General features: G+C 39.3%; 1 protein-coding gene across 1 annotated transcript in view; it reads right to left on the bottom strand.

Moving 5' to 3' along the window:
• Positions 1–12,199, bottom strand: part of LOC117830213 (vinculin) — a 49,890-nt gene extending 37,691 nt beyond the window's left edge. Inside the window, exon 1 of the mRNA XM_034708237.1 lies at positions 11,854–12,199. Within this exon, the coding sequence (XP_034564128.1) occupies positions 11,854–12,021 (168 nt within the window). The 5' untranslated portion in view covers positions 12,022–12,199. The remainder of the gene's footprint in view (positions 1–11,853) is intronic.

Below are 12,199 nucleotides of genomic sequence, written 5' to 3'. Positions count from 1 at the left end.
AATATAAACCTGACTTCTTCTAGTATTCTGGTGCCGTCTATATTCCAGATTTTACAGTATATTAAATAAACTGTGTCCAGTATACTGGTGTGACCTGTCTTCCAATTTTTACAGTATATAAATAAGATAAGTCTAGTATATCCGTGTGATGTATAAACCAGATTTTACGGTTAATAAAACTGAAAGAAAAAAAGCGCAAATCACGCTATCACAACCTGAGACCAACTGGCTTCACAAGTTAGTTGAAGTGCTGATTATTGAAACTACTTTTCTGTCACTGACGCATCAATTATGAATTAGTAGTAGTACTAATAATGGCAAAGGTGCTGTTTGCTGGGTTGCAATCAGCAATATAGTAAGAAATAACGTAAACAACAGGCATTTTTTATGGGTTTGCTGTATTGGAAGTCTACGTCTTTTAAATGTAGACTTGTTACTGTCTGAATGTAAGTGGTAATACCAGAGAAGAAGACTTGGTGTAGTAGGTAGTTCTAAAGTTTATCTTTACTTTCTTTTCCCCTTATTACAGTTTTTTTTTTTTTTTTGCAGTGATGACAAACAAGCATTTCATGGGAGACAGGAAAAGATGACGTTGAAAGTCAAGTGTAAACTCATTCTTAATCCGAGTAAACTCCCACACACCAAACCACAACCCAAACATCCTTCTCCATTAATAGATTCTGAAAAACCACCTAAACAAGGAGCAGTTTCACTTCCACCTTCTTTGAAAAAACCTCTGAAACTGATTCAGTGTCATCCTCCATCAGGCTTTCACACAGCACTCTACTGGTTGACTCGTCTCTTTTACCGTTTGTGGCTGGAGTGGAAACACGGACACTCCTTCTACAGGACAAGAGCGCTGTGAAAACGCCTGTGTTGTGAAGTAGCTTGATAAAGTGGCTGCTCCTTTAGAACAGGCTGGGCTTTGTTGACAGCAGCCCATCGCTCTGCCGGGAGAAGAAAGGGCCACTCTGACAGGCTTGAAGCTGCCAAGACACTGCCCGCCTTTCAGATGTTGGGCACTTTTAGCACAATGCCGCTTTGGTAATGGTGACCACCAGGGTCTCTAATGGTAAAATTCTGGCAAGTGCTCTCACTGCTGCCCTTAGCAATGTCCTACAAATAAAACCCAGAGGTCCAACTGAGACACTGATTACCGCTCTTAGTGACTCTGTACTGCAATCTGATGAGACATGATCGTACAAATTGATGGCACAGCTCTCCATTAGCTCCTCTTGATCAATATTCCCAGAACCAGCGAGAGATATCAAATGACTTTTGACTAATAATGACTCAGAGGTGCAGCAGAGAGGTTGCACCAAAGGTCAACACCTTCCTCGTATATCTGTCAAGTGGTGTCCAACATGGTTTATTAATTTTGTTCAGGAAGTAGCTCTTCATGGGGCGTCCAAGGCGATGAAAGTCACAAATCAAACACCCCACTTGGTCCTAGCAAAACAGTCAGCCAGAGAGAATATATCACAACTATCGTTCTCATGTTACAGGAGCTTAGCAGCTCGTACAATGTTACTGGGGAGTGGCGCTCATCACTGAGAATCCCTCTCTTGAAAAGAAGAGTGAGTCAATGCAAGGCCTGTCACAGTGGAGTTGATATTTTCCACCAGAACAAGGATTGCTAAAAGAGCTGAGATGACAAGAGATTACTTTTATTGCTGAGGGCTGGAGAGGAAGGAGCAACGCAACACCCAGTCATCCAGTTGGGGGAATTAATACACCATAAACCAAGGGATTTAAACAGTGCACTGTTGCACTATCAATTTGCTGCAACATTAAAATTGTCATCAAACGTGAGAAAAATCTAAGTTAAATTTTTCAATGTTCATAGTTCAATTTTTCAACGTTCATGGTGCATACCTGCAACACATGAGTGAATATTTGTGTGCAAAGTGGTTCTCCGAGACCTCTAGGCCTCACAGCAAACTGGGCTAGTGTTGCGGATTCTTACACGGTAACACAGGACTTCAACCAGATCCGTGTCCGGCCTGTCTCCGATCCGCTGCAGTCCGGCTCCGTGCTCTCTCGTCCGTCAACACCAACCGGTTGCGTTTTCGGAACGCAGCACGGAGCAGGACCACCGAACATCTGGAGTCATGTGACCAAGGTTTTCCCACGGCAATCACTGAATCAAGGATTCTTCTCTTCCTCTCCTCATCCATGTTGTCTTTATGGTCCTCTGAAAACCTCTGACTTGATGACTCAAAATGATTTTTTTTTTGTCATAGTTAAGTTAAAAACGATCTAACTATAACACGGAGTGTTTTATTCTGAAAATTAACCAGGTTTTAATTTTGTTATGTTGCCTGACTTCCTGTCCCGCTCCATCTGCTCTGTTCTGAATTGATGCGTCGTGCTCCGGCATTCATCAAAAATAGAAGTCTTGCGTATCTGATCCGTTGCGTTCCGACCTGCCGGATCAGAGACGCGGCCGGAACACAACTGAGCGGATCCAGTGGGATTTAACAGATTGACTAGAATAGAGACCTATCAGATCTGGTGCTGTGACAGATCGGAGACGGACCGGACACGGATCTGGTGGAATTTGGCCTTTAGGCTGCAAATAGAAGGAATTAGCTCAAGTTTGATAGAAATATGGTTATATTTGGGGCTCTAAGCAATTATAGCAGAACTGTGTACAGAGCTGTGATATATCTTTAAAAGTTAGAACTTATTGATTGCTAATTTTATACCTTAATCTTTGAAGTTACTGCAAATTATACTAGTATACAAACACTGTAATTGAGTTGTATGCTAGCTTCATTTTTTTTCACCTAAATGCAAATTAGGCAGTTTAAACAAAGTGAACCATCTCAGTAAAGAGTAAATTACTTTTGAAAGAAGGCTCATGCTTGGAAAGAAAGGGGATGAGGCTGTCCATTACATTACACCACATCTACAAAGCAGGGCTGTGTCAAAGAGAAGCTGTTAAGTCTACCTCATTGTCTGTGCTGCCTACAAAACCACATGTTGCAGACATAGACATCCTCCTTCATGAGCTTTGTTCAAATTCTCCTGAGCCAGAACCTTAAGCACACTTAATCAAGTCGGACTCCGGGTGGAAAATGATCATGCATTCTGACGGCTGAGTCAGGTTATTTTCCATATCCAGGACAAGAAGGAGGAGGATGAGATCTTAGATGTCTGAGGAGGTCTGGTGCACTCACTGTGATAAATGTGCAGACTTTTAAATTATTCATCTGAAAGGAACTAATCGTGTTATTACAGATGCATGGAGATAAAAGTCAAACTGACCCAGAATTTTTGAGCATTACAACTACTGAGAGTCAAATATACCTAGTCTAACTGAGACCCTTCACTAGCGCTTAGCATCTTTAACTTGGTGTTTTTGGATTGGGACAATGAGCCAAAACCTCAATTAGAGATGCATTTGAGGAATGTGAAGAATTCCCAGCAAGAAGGAATGCATCCCTGCTCAGAGGGGGGTTAAGCTGAACCCTTTGAATGCACACTTTTTGTTTTTTTAATAAATATTAAGTGTGATTACGAACTAACAAGACCCCCTGAGAAGAAGTCTTAACACCTCCTCCTGTTAGCCTCATTATGGTCTTTAATATCTGTGTTCAGCCCACAGTGCAGCGTCTTTACCAACAGGATGTGGCTTACTGAGCTTGTGGTGGGTAAATGTGGTTGTTGGACTTGTATGACGCTGATGTTTAAATGTCTGTGCAATAAGCAAGACTTCATCATCTTTGCATAAGTCCTTTATGCAATAACATGGCCTATGTTGCTGCACAAACAGCTTGTGCAATGCTAACATAAACTAAAGGAAAATTACTTTGTAACAGGAATTCAACTTTAAAGATCTCAGACCAAAGAGTGTTTGCATTGTTAGAAAACCCTTAATCTAACTTTATGAGTGCAAGATTAGACTTCCTTTCACTTGACAGCTAAGCTAACACACTTTTGTTAATATTTTTGAAGTAAACCTGAGATGTTGTCCTGCTGCCAGGGTACATGTAAGAACAACACACCTCTCTGTATCAGCATTCTTTTGAGTTGACTGAATGGGGTCCTGTTGTACTTCATTATTTTTATAGCTCCTTTTTATAGGCGTGGGATAAAGAGAAGAATGCCAGGGGATGTAAAGTCCTGGAAGAGATACAGTAGTGTTACACTTCCTGTTTGCACACATTACAAGGCTCTCATGACTTGTGATTATCCTGCTGTGTGTGGATCATTCAGTGGATGCACTCTGTAAAGTTGATCTTGGCATTTGAGAATAAAGAAGAACAATCCGTATCTACTGTAGTTTTTGTTTTTGCTACAATGTTCTCTTTGTGCTTGATCCAACAACGCCAGAATTGCAAAGTAAGCCTCAACCGTAGCCTTTGAGAAGAGTGGAAAATGTCCCTCGCCCACTTCTTTACTCCTTCACAAATGGGAAGCAAATGAGTTCATTAACTAAAGTGCTACTCCAGCTTCCTGTGATTTGTCAAGGGAAATCATTTCACGCAGCTTACTTTTTGTTTCTGCCATCTTTGCAGAAACGTAAGAAGCACACACACACACACAGATATTCAGGAATGCATCCGTGTGATATGAATTCATTCTGCACCTGTATCGTCTGTTTTGTCATCAGTCAGAATAGGAAAGAGCAGAGTAAGTGTTGAACTGATGAGGAAATACAGGAAGCCAAGTCAGGAAGACCCAGCAGCTGTCGGCCCCACTCAGGAACAGCAGCGTGAGCCAGGGGAGGGAAACCCCTCTCCCTCTGTCTGTAATGAGACTTTTATGGCTGCCGACTGTTACAAAGAATACAATAAAGTCGGGCTGCTGCTTTTTCTAAAGTAATCAGGCTTAAACGGGAGAACAAACGCTTTGAATGGCATCAATACAGACTTATCCTTAAAGTTATAATCCTGAGAAAAATCGGTTATTGAGCCCTTGACTTGTACTCTGCTTTGTAAACAATGACTGACTGAATAAAGAAAGAGAAAATGATGAACACAGACTAGAGCTGGGAGATATTGAAAATGATATCATCACAATAAAATATTTCATATCAGTCAATATCCATAATTATCACGATAAATATCAAATCACTATTTAATTCAAATTTAAAGGCAGATTTTTGTTCCTGAGTGAAAGTTGAAGAAACCAGAAAGTTTGTTAGTTTGTATCTGGATTTGGTTTTCTGATAAACTTCTTCAATCCATTATTTCTGACGGTGCTAACAGGAAGCAGGTTTTTTGAGTAAGATGAGATTTTTGTGAAGTTTTAGTTTGTAGATTCTTATTTTTCTCAGGTTGAGGTTATTTGCTTAATTTGATTTACATTTACAACAAAGATATGTCAAATTGTGTACTGTGTCTCAGTTTAATAGAGTTTTGCTTTGAGTTGTGCTCTCCCCTTTAAGTTTACTATGGGTACAGGGATGTTGTTTCCCACAATGCAGAGAATGCATCACGGTTATTCAGTGTGCAGTTGTACTACAGTCCCGATGGACATTAAACGTGTTAGAAATGCACAGCAGAAGTTGTCTCCATGCTCTTCCTTTACCCACATCTTGAAAGTATATTTAATGAAGTGTATTAAGTCAATACTTAAAGCTGAGTCAGCACAGTGTTAGACTAAGGACTCTGCTTTGAGCTGGTAGGTAAACTTACATTCCGCTCCAAACGTCTTTAAGCCCCGCCTACCTCTCACCCTGCGACATGATTGGCTGTTCAATGGCGTCTTCTTCTTCTGTCTTATGTTGGGTGGCAACTAGCATTGAAGGCTCATTAGTGCCCCCTCCCCTTCCAGTGGTTGGGGGTGTAATTACGAAATTAAAATTCTTGGCTGAAACCAAAAACCGAAAATGAAGAAACCAAGGCCGAAAAGCAAAACACCGAAATAAATTATTATGCCAATTATTAGTAGGCAGACCGGATACAGTTGTAACATTTCACTCCTTGGATTTGAGTTTGAGCCATGCATTTTCTGTTTGTGTTGCACAGGCATTTTCTTGGCCATTTATTAGCAGATACTTGAAGCTAGTTTGTATAGTAGTTTGAACACACTGGGTTAAAAGAGCTCAAAGTTATAGACAGAAATGTCAAAAATGTTACAACTGTCCCAGGTCTCCCCTACCATTGCATTAATGGCTATGACTGTGTACTAACATCACTAAAATCAAGGATCTCATTGAACATATCAGACAACGAGGGTGCATGCCCCTCATCTGATTCAGAGAGACAAGTCCTTTTTTCTGCTCTCTGTTCAAAAAATTTTGGCCGAAAAGTGCATTTTCGGTTTTCGCCCATCCTTACATCTGAGCAACATGTGGTTTTCTAGGCAGCACGGACAATGAGGTAGACTTAACAGCTTTTCTTAACACAGCCCTGCTTTGTAGATGTGTGGTGTAATGATAATGAACAGCCTCATCCCTTTTCTTTCCAAGCATGAGCCTTCCTTCAAAAGTAATTTACTCTTTAATGAGATGGTTCACTTTGTTAAACAGACTCCCCTGAACTGAGTCATTTACAACAGGTGCAAACACTACAAAGAGTATGTGTCATAAACTTGCATGTGAAAAATGGAAACATCTGGACAATCAGAGAGTTTTTCCTGCGAGTATTCTTCTGTACTAACAAGTAACAAAGAAGTCAAAGATAAGAGCCTCACACTGTGATTATTTGCTCACTTAAGCTCTGCAATGTATGACTAACGGGACTGAAACCAGAGCAACATCTGATCCTTAACTTCTGTGAAATCATAACACTATCCATGTTGTAATGTTGCCACAGCAACTGGAAATAATTACAGGGCCTATCCATTCATTCAGACCACTGCTGGAAAAATATGATCACAATCGAAGCGTCCAAAGAGCCTGGATCATTTCACCCCCAGCTGGTTGAGGTTGCACGGGACATTTCGTAAGGCAGGGAATGCTGACAGGCGTTGCATTCATGTGTAATTCATCAACAAGAATGTAGCGTAATGCCTCCTTATTTACAGCGGCATTTAATGAGAGACAGACTTCCAGCTGTAGCATATTAGTGTATTCTCTCTCTTTTATATTTATATCTGATAAGTTAACTTACATGTTACCAGCAACTTTATTTGAGTCATGAGTCCACCTGGTGAATACATTCCCAATATTTCAAGGTCCTTTTTTTCTCTTCTTTTTAGTAACTAGATGTTTGTTTTCACCAGCTAATTGTTACCACTGGGTGGAGAGCACACAGTAAGAGTGTAACAAAGCTTCTTTGTTTATCCTTGGAAATTAGAAGTAATTATAAACTCTCTTATCTTACCAAACACCTAAAAAACAAGTTCAAGGGCCTGTGTCCACTAATGGCATTATTTGTGTTTCTTCATTGCACTCGCACATTTACAGTTGAAGATACTCGAACATTTGGAACACTGCTGTGCTCGTCAATGTCACTTCTCCTTCACTCACCAATCAAAGCCAAGCAGAGGCTGGATTTTGGATATCAACTTAGTGAACAACAGTCATTCCTGCCTGTGGCCATCAGACTGTACAACTCCGCCCTCTGATCACTGAACAATAACCTGTACTCTGTGCAATAACCGTACAATAACTGTGCAATACACTGCGCAATATCCTTACCACTTTAACATCCTTGTATCAGCTTCATTCCAAGCACTTTTGTACATAGCTAAATCCAACTGTTCCACACTTCTGTACAAACTTTATTATTATTGGGGTTGCAAATTTTCAAAGTTGGAAACTTTCCATGGGAATTAACGGTCGAATTTATGGAAATAAACGTGAATAAACCAGGAATTTGCTAAATTGAAGGTTGGCTCTTAATAGTGAACTTATATATAGTTGGGGAAAATATATTTCAGCATAATCCTGACTAAGTCAACCAGATTTCATGCAAGTACAGTTGAATATCTATGCTATTCCTCAATCACATGCACATAGCACACTGCTTACTGCAGGGCTATAGAGACCACGCCCCCTACATGCACTTTTTATTAACATGTTGAATGGGACTTTTTGAGATTGCATTTTTGTTAATTTTTGAATGGGTTGGGTCGGAGGCATTAGTAAAAGTTAACTCAACATTCATATTTTGGACTTCAATGAAAGAATTTATTGTTCAAAAAAAGATTTAACACTTGATAAAGTTCTACTTACAAATAAATCTGTTTTAATTGTATTATTTTGGATGGATGTCTGCTTATAATAAAACAAATATTTATGCTTGGATATGATACCTTACCATGGAAAGTTTCCAATTTGGAATATTTCCAAAATTCCCATGCTTGACTTCCCATGGAAATTTACCGGAAATTTTCCACCCCTTTGCAACCCTAATTATTATTAGATTTTATTTTATCTTATCTTATTTTATTCCTTCTTTCTATTAATATTTTGTATTAAGTATTTCTGATTCTGAAAAAAGATGACCGGTACAGTTTTCCAGTCTAGAGCTGCTGCCAATCCCAAGACAATCCATTTTCTTTGTTTTTTATATTTCATTGCAAGATGTCCTTGAAGAAAATGTAAAACTCAGCATCAAAGCAGTAAGCGTCGGTGAGAAGTGCTTTAAAATTGAGGTTGGGGGGCTGCCAGTGCAAAACAAAATTCTGTCAATGGAGACAGGCCCTAAATAAGCAAAGTTGGCTATCTGTTCCAAGTAGATCCATTACTACAGGATACAAGTTAACTTAATGATTATAGAAAATATGTACTACAGAAAACATTTAAGGAACTTTTTGCAATGCTTTAACATTTTTTTAAAAGAGCACTCTTTCTGAGTAGTATCCTTTTTGTACATACAATCAAAAATGAAAGGTCAAATTCACCTTCACATAAAACAACCATCATAATTCCTTTTATAGACAGACAGCTTCTCAAATAAAACCTTTAATGACCGTGTTAAATTTCACATGTTGGTCTCTTTCCAATATTACATACTATCATATTTCAAAACATTTTTTTAATGGATAGGGAACTAAGTTTATGTCTAAAAGTTGACTAAATCCAATTTATTCTATGACAGAATGTATGAACTGTTAATGGATATTAGTTCAGTTAATTTGGTATAGAGGGCCTTCCTCATATCTCACATATGATATCAAATATAACACATCACCGAAAACCTTCTCTACAATGCTCTTTAGAGGAAGGAAGTTCTGTTCATGCTGATATGTAAATGTAAGAGTGTGCAGAGAGCTTTAGAGAGTGCATAGTGACAAAACAAAGGCAAACAATGAAGCAAACTAGCTCAAACTAGCCTGGATCATACACTGACTGATTAACTGTCTCATCATGGTATAAGCAATCCCTCTAAACAAGGAGTATCTTTACTGACAGAAGACACCACAGCAATTGTCCAAATTTATCTCCCAACAACTGTCAGGGGCTCGGTGCTCAACCAGGCTGACAGAGAGAATGACACAGGAACTAAGTCTGCCTTAATTTAGTCTCTATCCCCCCCTTCTCCTCCTTTTACAAACCACTATATCTGACAGCCACCTCATATCCTCCTGTTTCCTCTCGATGAAATGTTCCATTTTAAGGAAACAACGTTGTTATTTCCTTATTTTCTGCAGTGACAGTCGTTAGAAGAACATCCCTGTGGTGTAGTTAGCTTCTTTTTTTATTCTAAATATACATGAAGCCACAGCTGCAGCTGGTCATCAGGGTGCATGTAATGTTTCTCTAAGAACAGTTTGGAAATGCATAATTAATGGTCCCACGGAGACATTTTAACTGCACTGTACGGGTAGAAATTGAGGGCACTAACTAGGTATGAAAATGTATAGTTCTTGCCAAAGTGCGTCAAAAGTGAGTCAAAATTACAGGAGGGGACTTTTATTTTTAGGTCTGTTGGCTTCATCGTTGGTTGGCAGTTTATCTAAACAACTTGTAAACAATTTGGGGTTGATTTTGAGGTTTTACTTTTGCTTATATTAATTTTCCTGCTTATTCTGTGTTTCCTCTGAGTCTCTGACCAATCAGATCAGAGTTACAGGGACAAAAAATGCTATCTAAATACAGCTTACAGGCAAAGGGAGAAATATGTTGGTGATGATATATGACTAGTGGCTCTTAATCAGGTAATCCCAATGGGTCAGTGAAGGCAGCATTTAACTATCACAAGCAATTTAAATTTGGTGGCATACATTTTGCAGCCAGGATTGAGGTAGAATGGTGTCTCACTGTCCTATCTACCTTTATTTAAATGCATAGCACAGCATGGATTGGATTAAACAGGGTGTTGGAGATTTTGCATTGTTGACCATCCCTCCTACTGTCCAGTGCAGCAGATTTTAACAGCCTACAGATTTATTTTTAAAGTGTTGATTACAAATGAACTGCCCAACCTGCTTAAGCTGGGATATTGGAGAAGCTTTGTTGATTCGCTGGTACAAAATATCTATATTTTGATTTTCCCTTCCACTTTGACTCACTTCATCACTACTTCATAACTCCTGGTGGTGGCGCAAAAGCCATTAATTCTTCACTTTTTGTATTCTGCAATCTTTGGTCAATCAGAAACGGATATCATAACTTATCAGTACATACATGTCTTGTCATTCATCAATTATTGCAGAATTGTTGTATCATGATATTAATGTACCAGGTATCATTTCCCACCCTGGTTTGATCAGTCAGTGAAGGCAGCATATAGCACCATCCTCAATCCAATCAGCAGCTCTGACACAGACTTTGTGGAGTCTGTCTTTGTCATATCTGTTATAAAGTGACACCAGGGGAGCATAAACAGTCATATCTAAACTATCAGTCAAAACTTTGAACACACCTTCTCATTCAATGGTTTTTATTTATTTTAATTATTTTCAACATTGTAGTTTAATACTGAAGACATCAAAACTATGAAGAAATATGGTTCTGCCATAATATGGATTACAACAGTAGTCAAATAGGGCTATCTATTGTGTACTAACCCTACCTCTGAACAACACAACTGATGATCTCAAACACATTAAGAAGGCAAGTCATTCTACAAATGAACTCTTGATAAGACACGTGTTAATTAGATTAGATTCCAGGAGACCACTTCATGAAGCAGACTGAGAGAATACCAAGAGTGTGCAAAGCTGTCATGAAGGAAAAAGGGCGGCTACTTTACAGAATCTAAAATATAAAACATATTCTGGTTTGTTTAACACTTTTTTGTTAATTAAATAATCCCATATATGTTCTTTCATAGTTTTGATGTCTTTGGTATTAATATACAGTGTTTCAAATCATTAAAATAAATACAAACCCTTGAATGAGAAGGTATTTCCAAACTTTTGACTGGTAGTGTATGAAACAGTAATTTTGTTAACGATTATTTCTCCATCTATCCAATGCCTGACTGTGTTTCATACATTCATTGAGAGAGTTGTGGCTGCAAAGGGACAATCCCACCTATTCTGTCTTAGTGGACTGAAGTTACTGAAATCATTCATTCTGTATTTCAGTTTCATTCATTCCCAGCTATATAAAAAGACAATAAGTTTAAGTGTTTTTTGTTATCTAGCATTATAAATGATGAGTTAACTGTGGGCTGATTCAGTGCCTGGTGTGGAACACACCAGCAGCAGTGCCTACGTCAAGATATGGCAGCAGGCAGCACCAGAGGAGGCAGGGCATATTTTCAAGGGGAAAAGGGCGTCACTGCCCTTTGCCCCGAGTCAAACTACTTCAAATAACTTAAATAGCATGCTTTCACATCCTAAAAGACATAATAAAGACTGGCTTAAAGTGAATATGTGTGAATCAAAGTCCAAGTATTAAGGAGAGGGGTGGTGTGGGACAAAGAGCGACAGGTATAGCTACTACAAGCACCCGCCCGACTTTCTCAGGTACACATTTCACCAGGGATGATAAAAGTTACTCACCCGAACAAGGTTGCTAACAGCCGCCTGAACAGCAGCCACTGGCGCTGTAAGATCCGGAATAGCTTTCCCATCAACTTCACCTTCTTCGTGCATTATCACCAGATGGGATATCTGCTGAGCCACCGGCTCCAGGATACTTTCTATCGTCTTCGTGTGAAAAACCGGCATCGTGACAACTTTAGACCACTATCCAAGAGAGAAACAAGCAAATACCAGACCACCCACGGCAGCTGTCTCCCAAACTCCCGCTTACAAACGCGTGAAACAATCCCGAGAGCCTGTTTTTCCAGGACAGTTACCCCGTCCGGTGTGAGAACTACAACTACTCCCGTGAAAACTCCAAGTC

This window comes from Notolabrus celidotus, chromosome 18 (assembly GCF_009762535.1).
Source record: "Notolabrus celidotus isolate fNotCel1 chromosome 18, fNotCel1.pri, whole genome shotgun sequence".
In the NCBI taxonomy this organism is placed as follows: domain Eukaryota; kingdom Metazoa; phylum Chordata; class Actinopteri; order Labriformes; family Labridae; genus Notolabrus; species Notolabrus celidotus.
The sequence above is the reverse complement of the archived record's forward strand: the minus strand, read 5'-3'. Positions and strand labels throughout refer to the sequence as shown.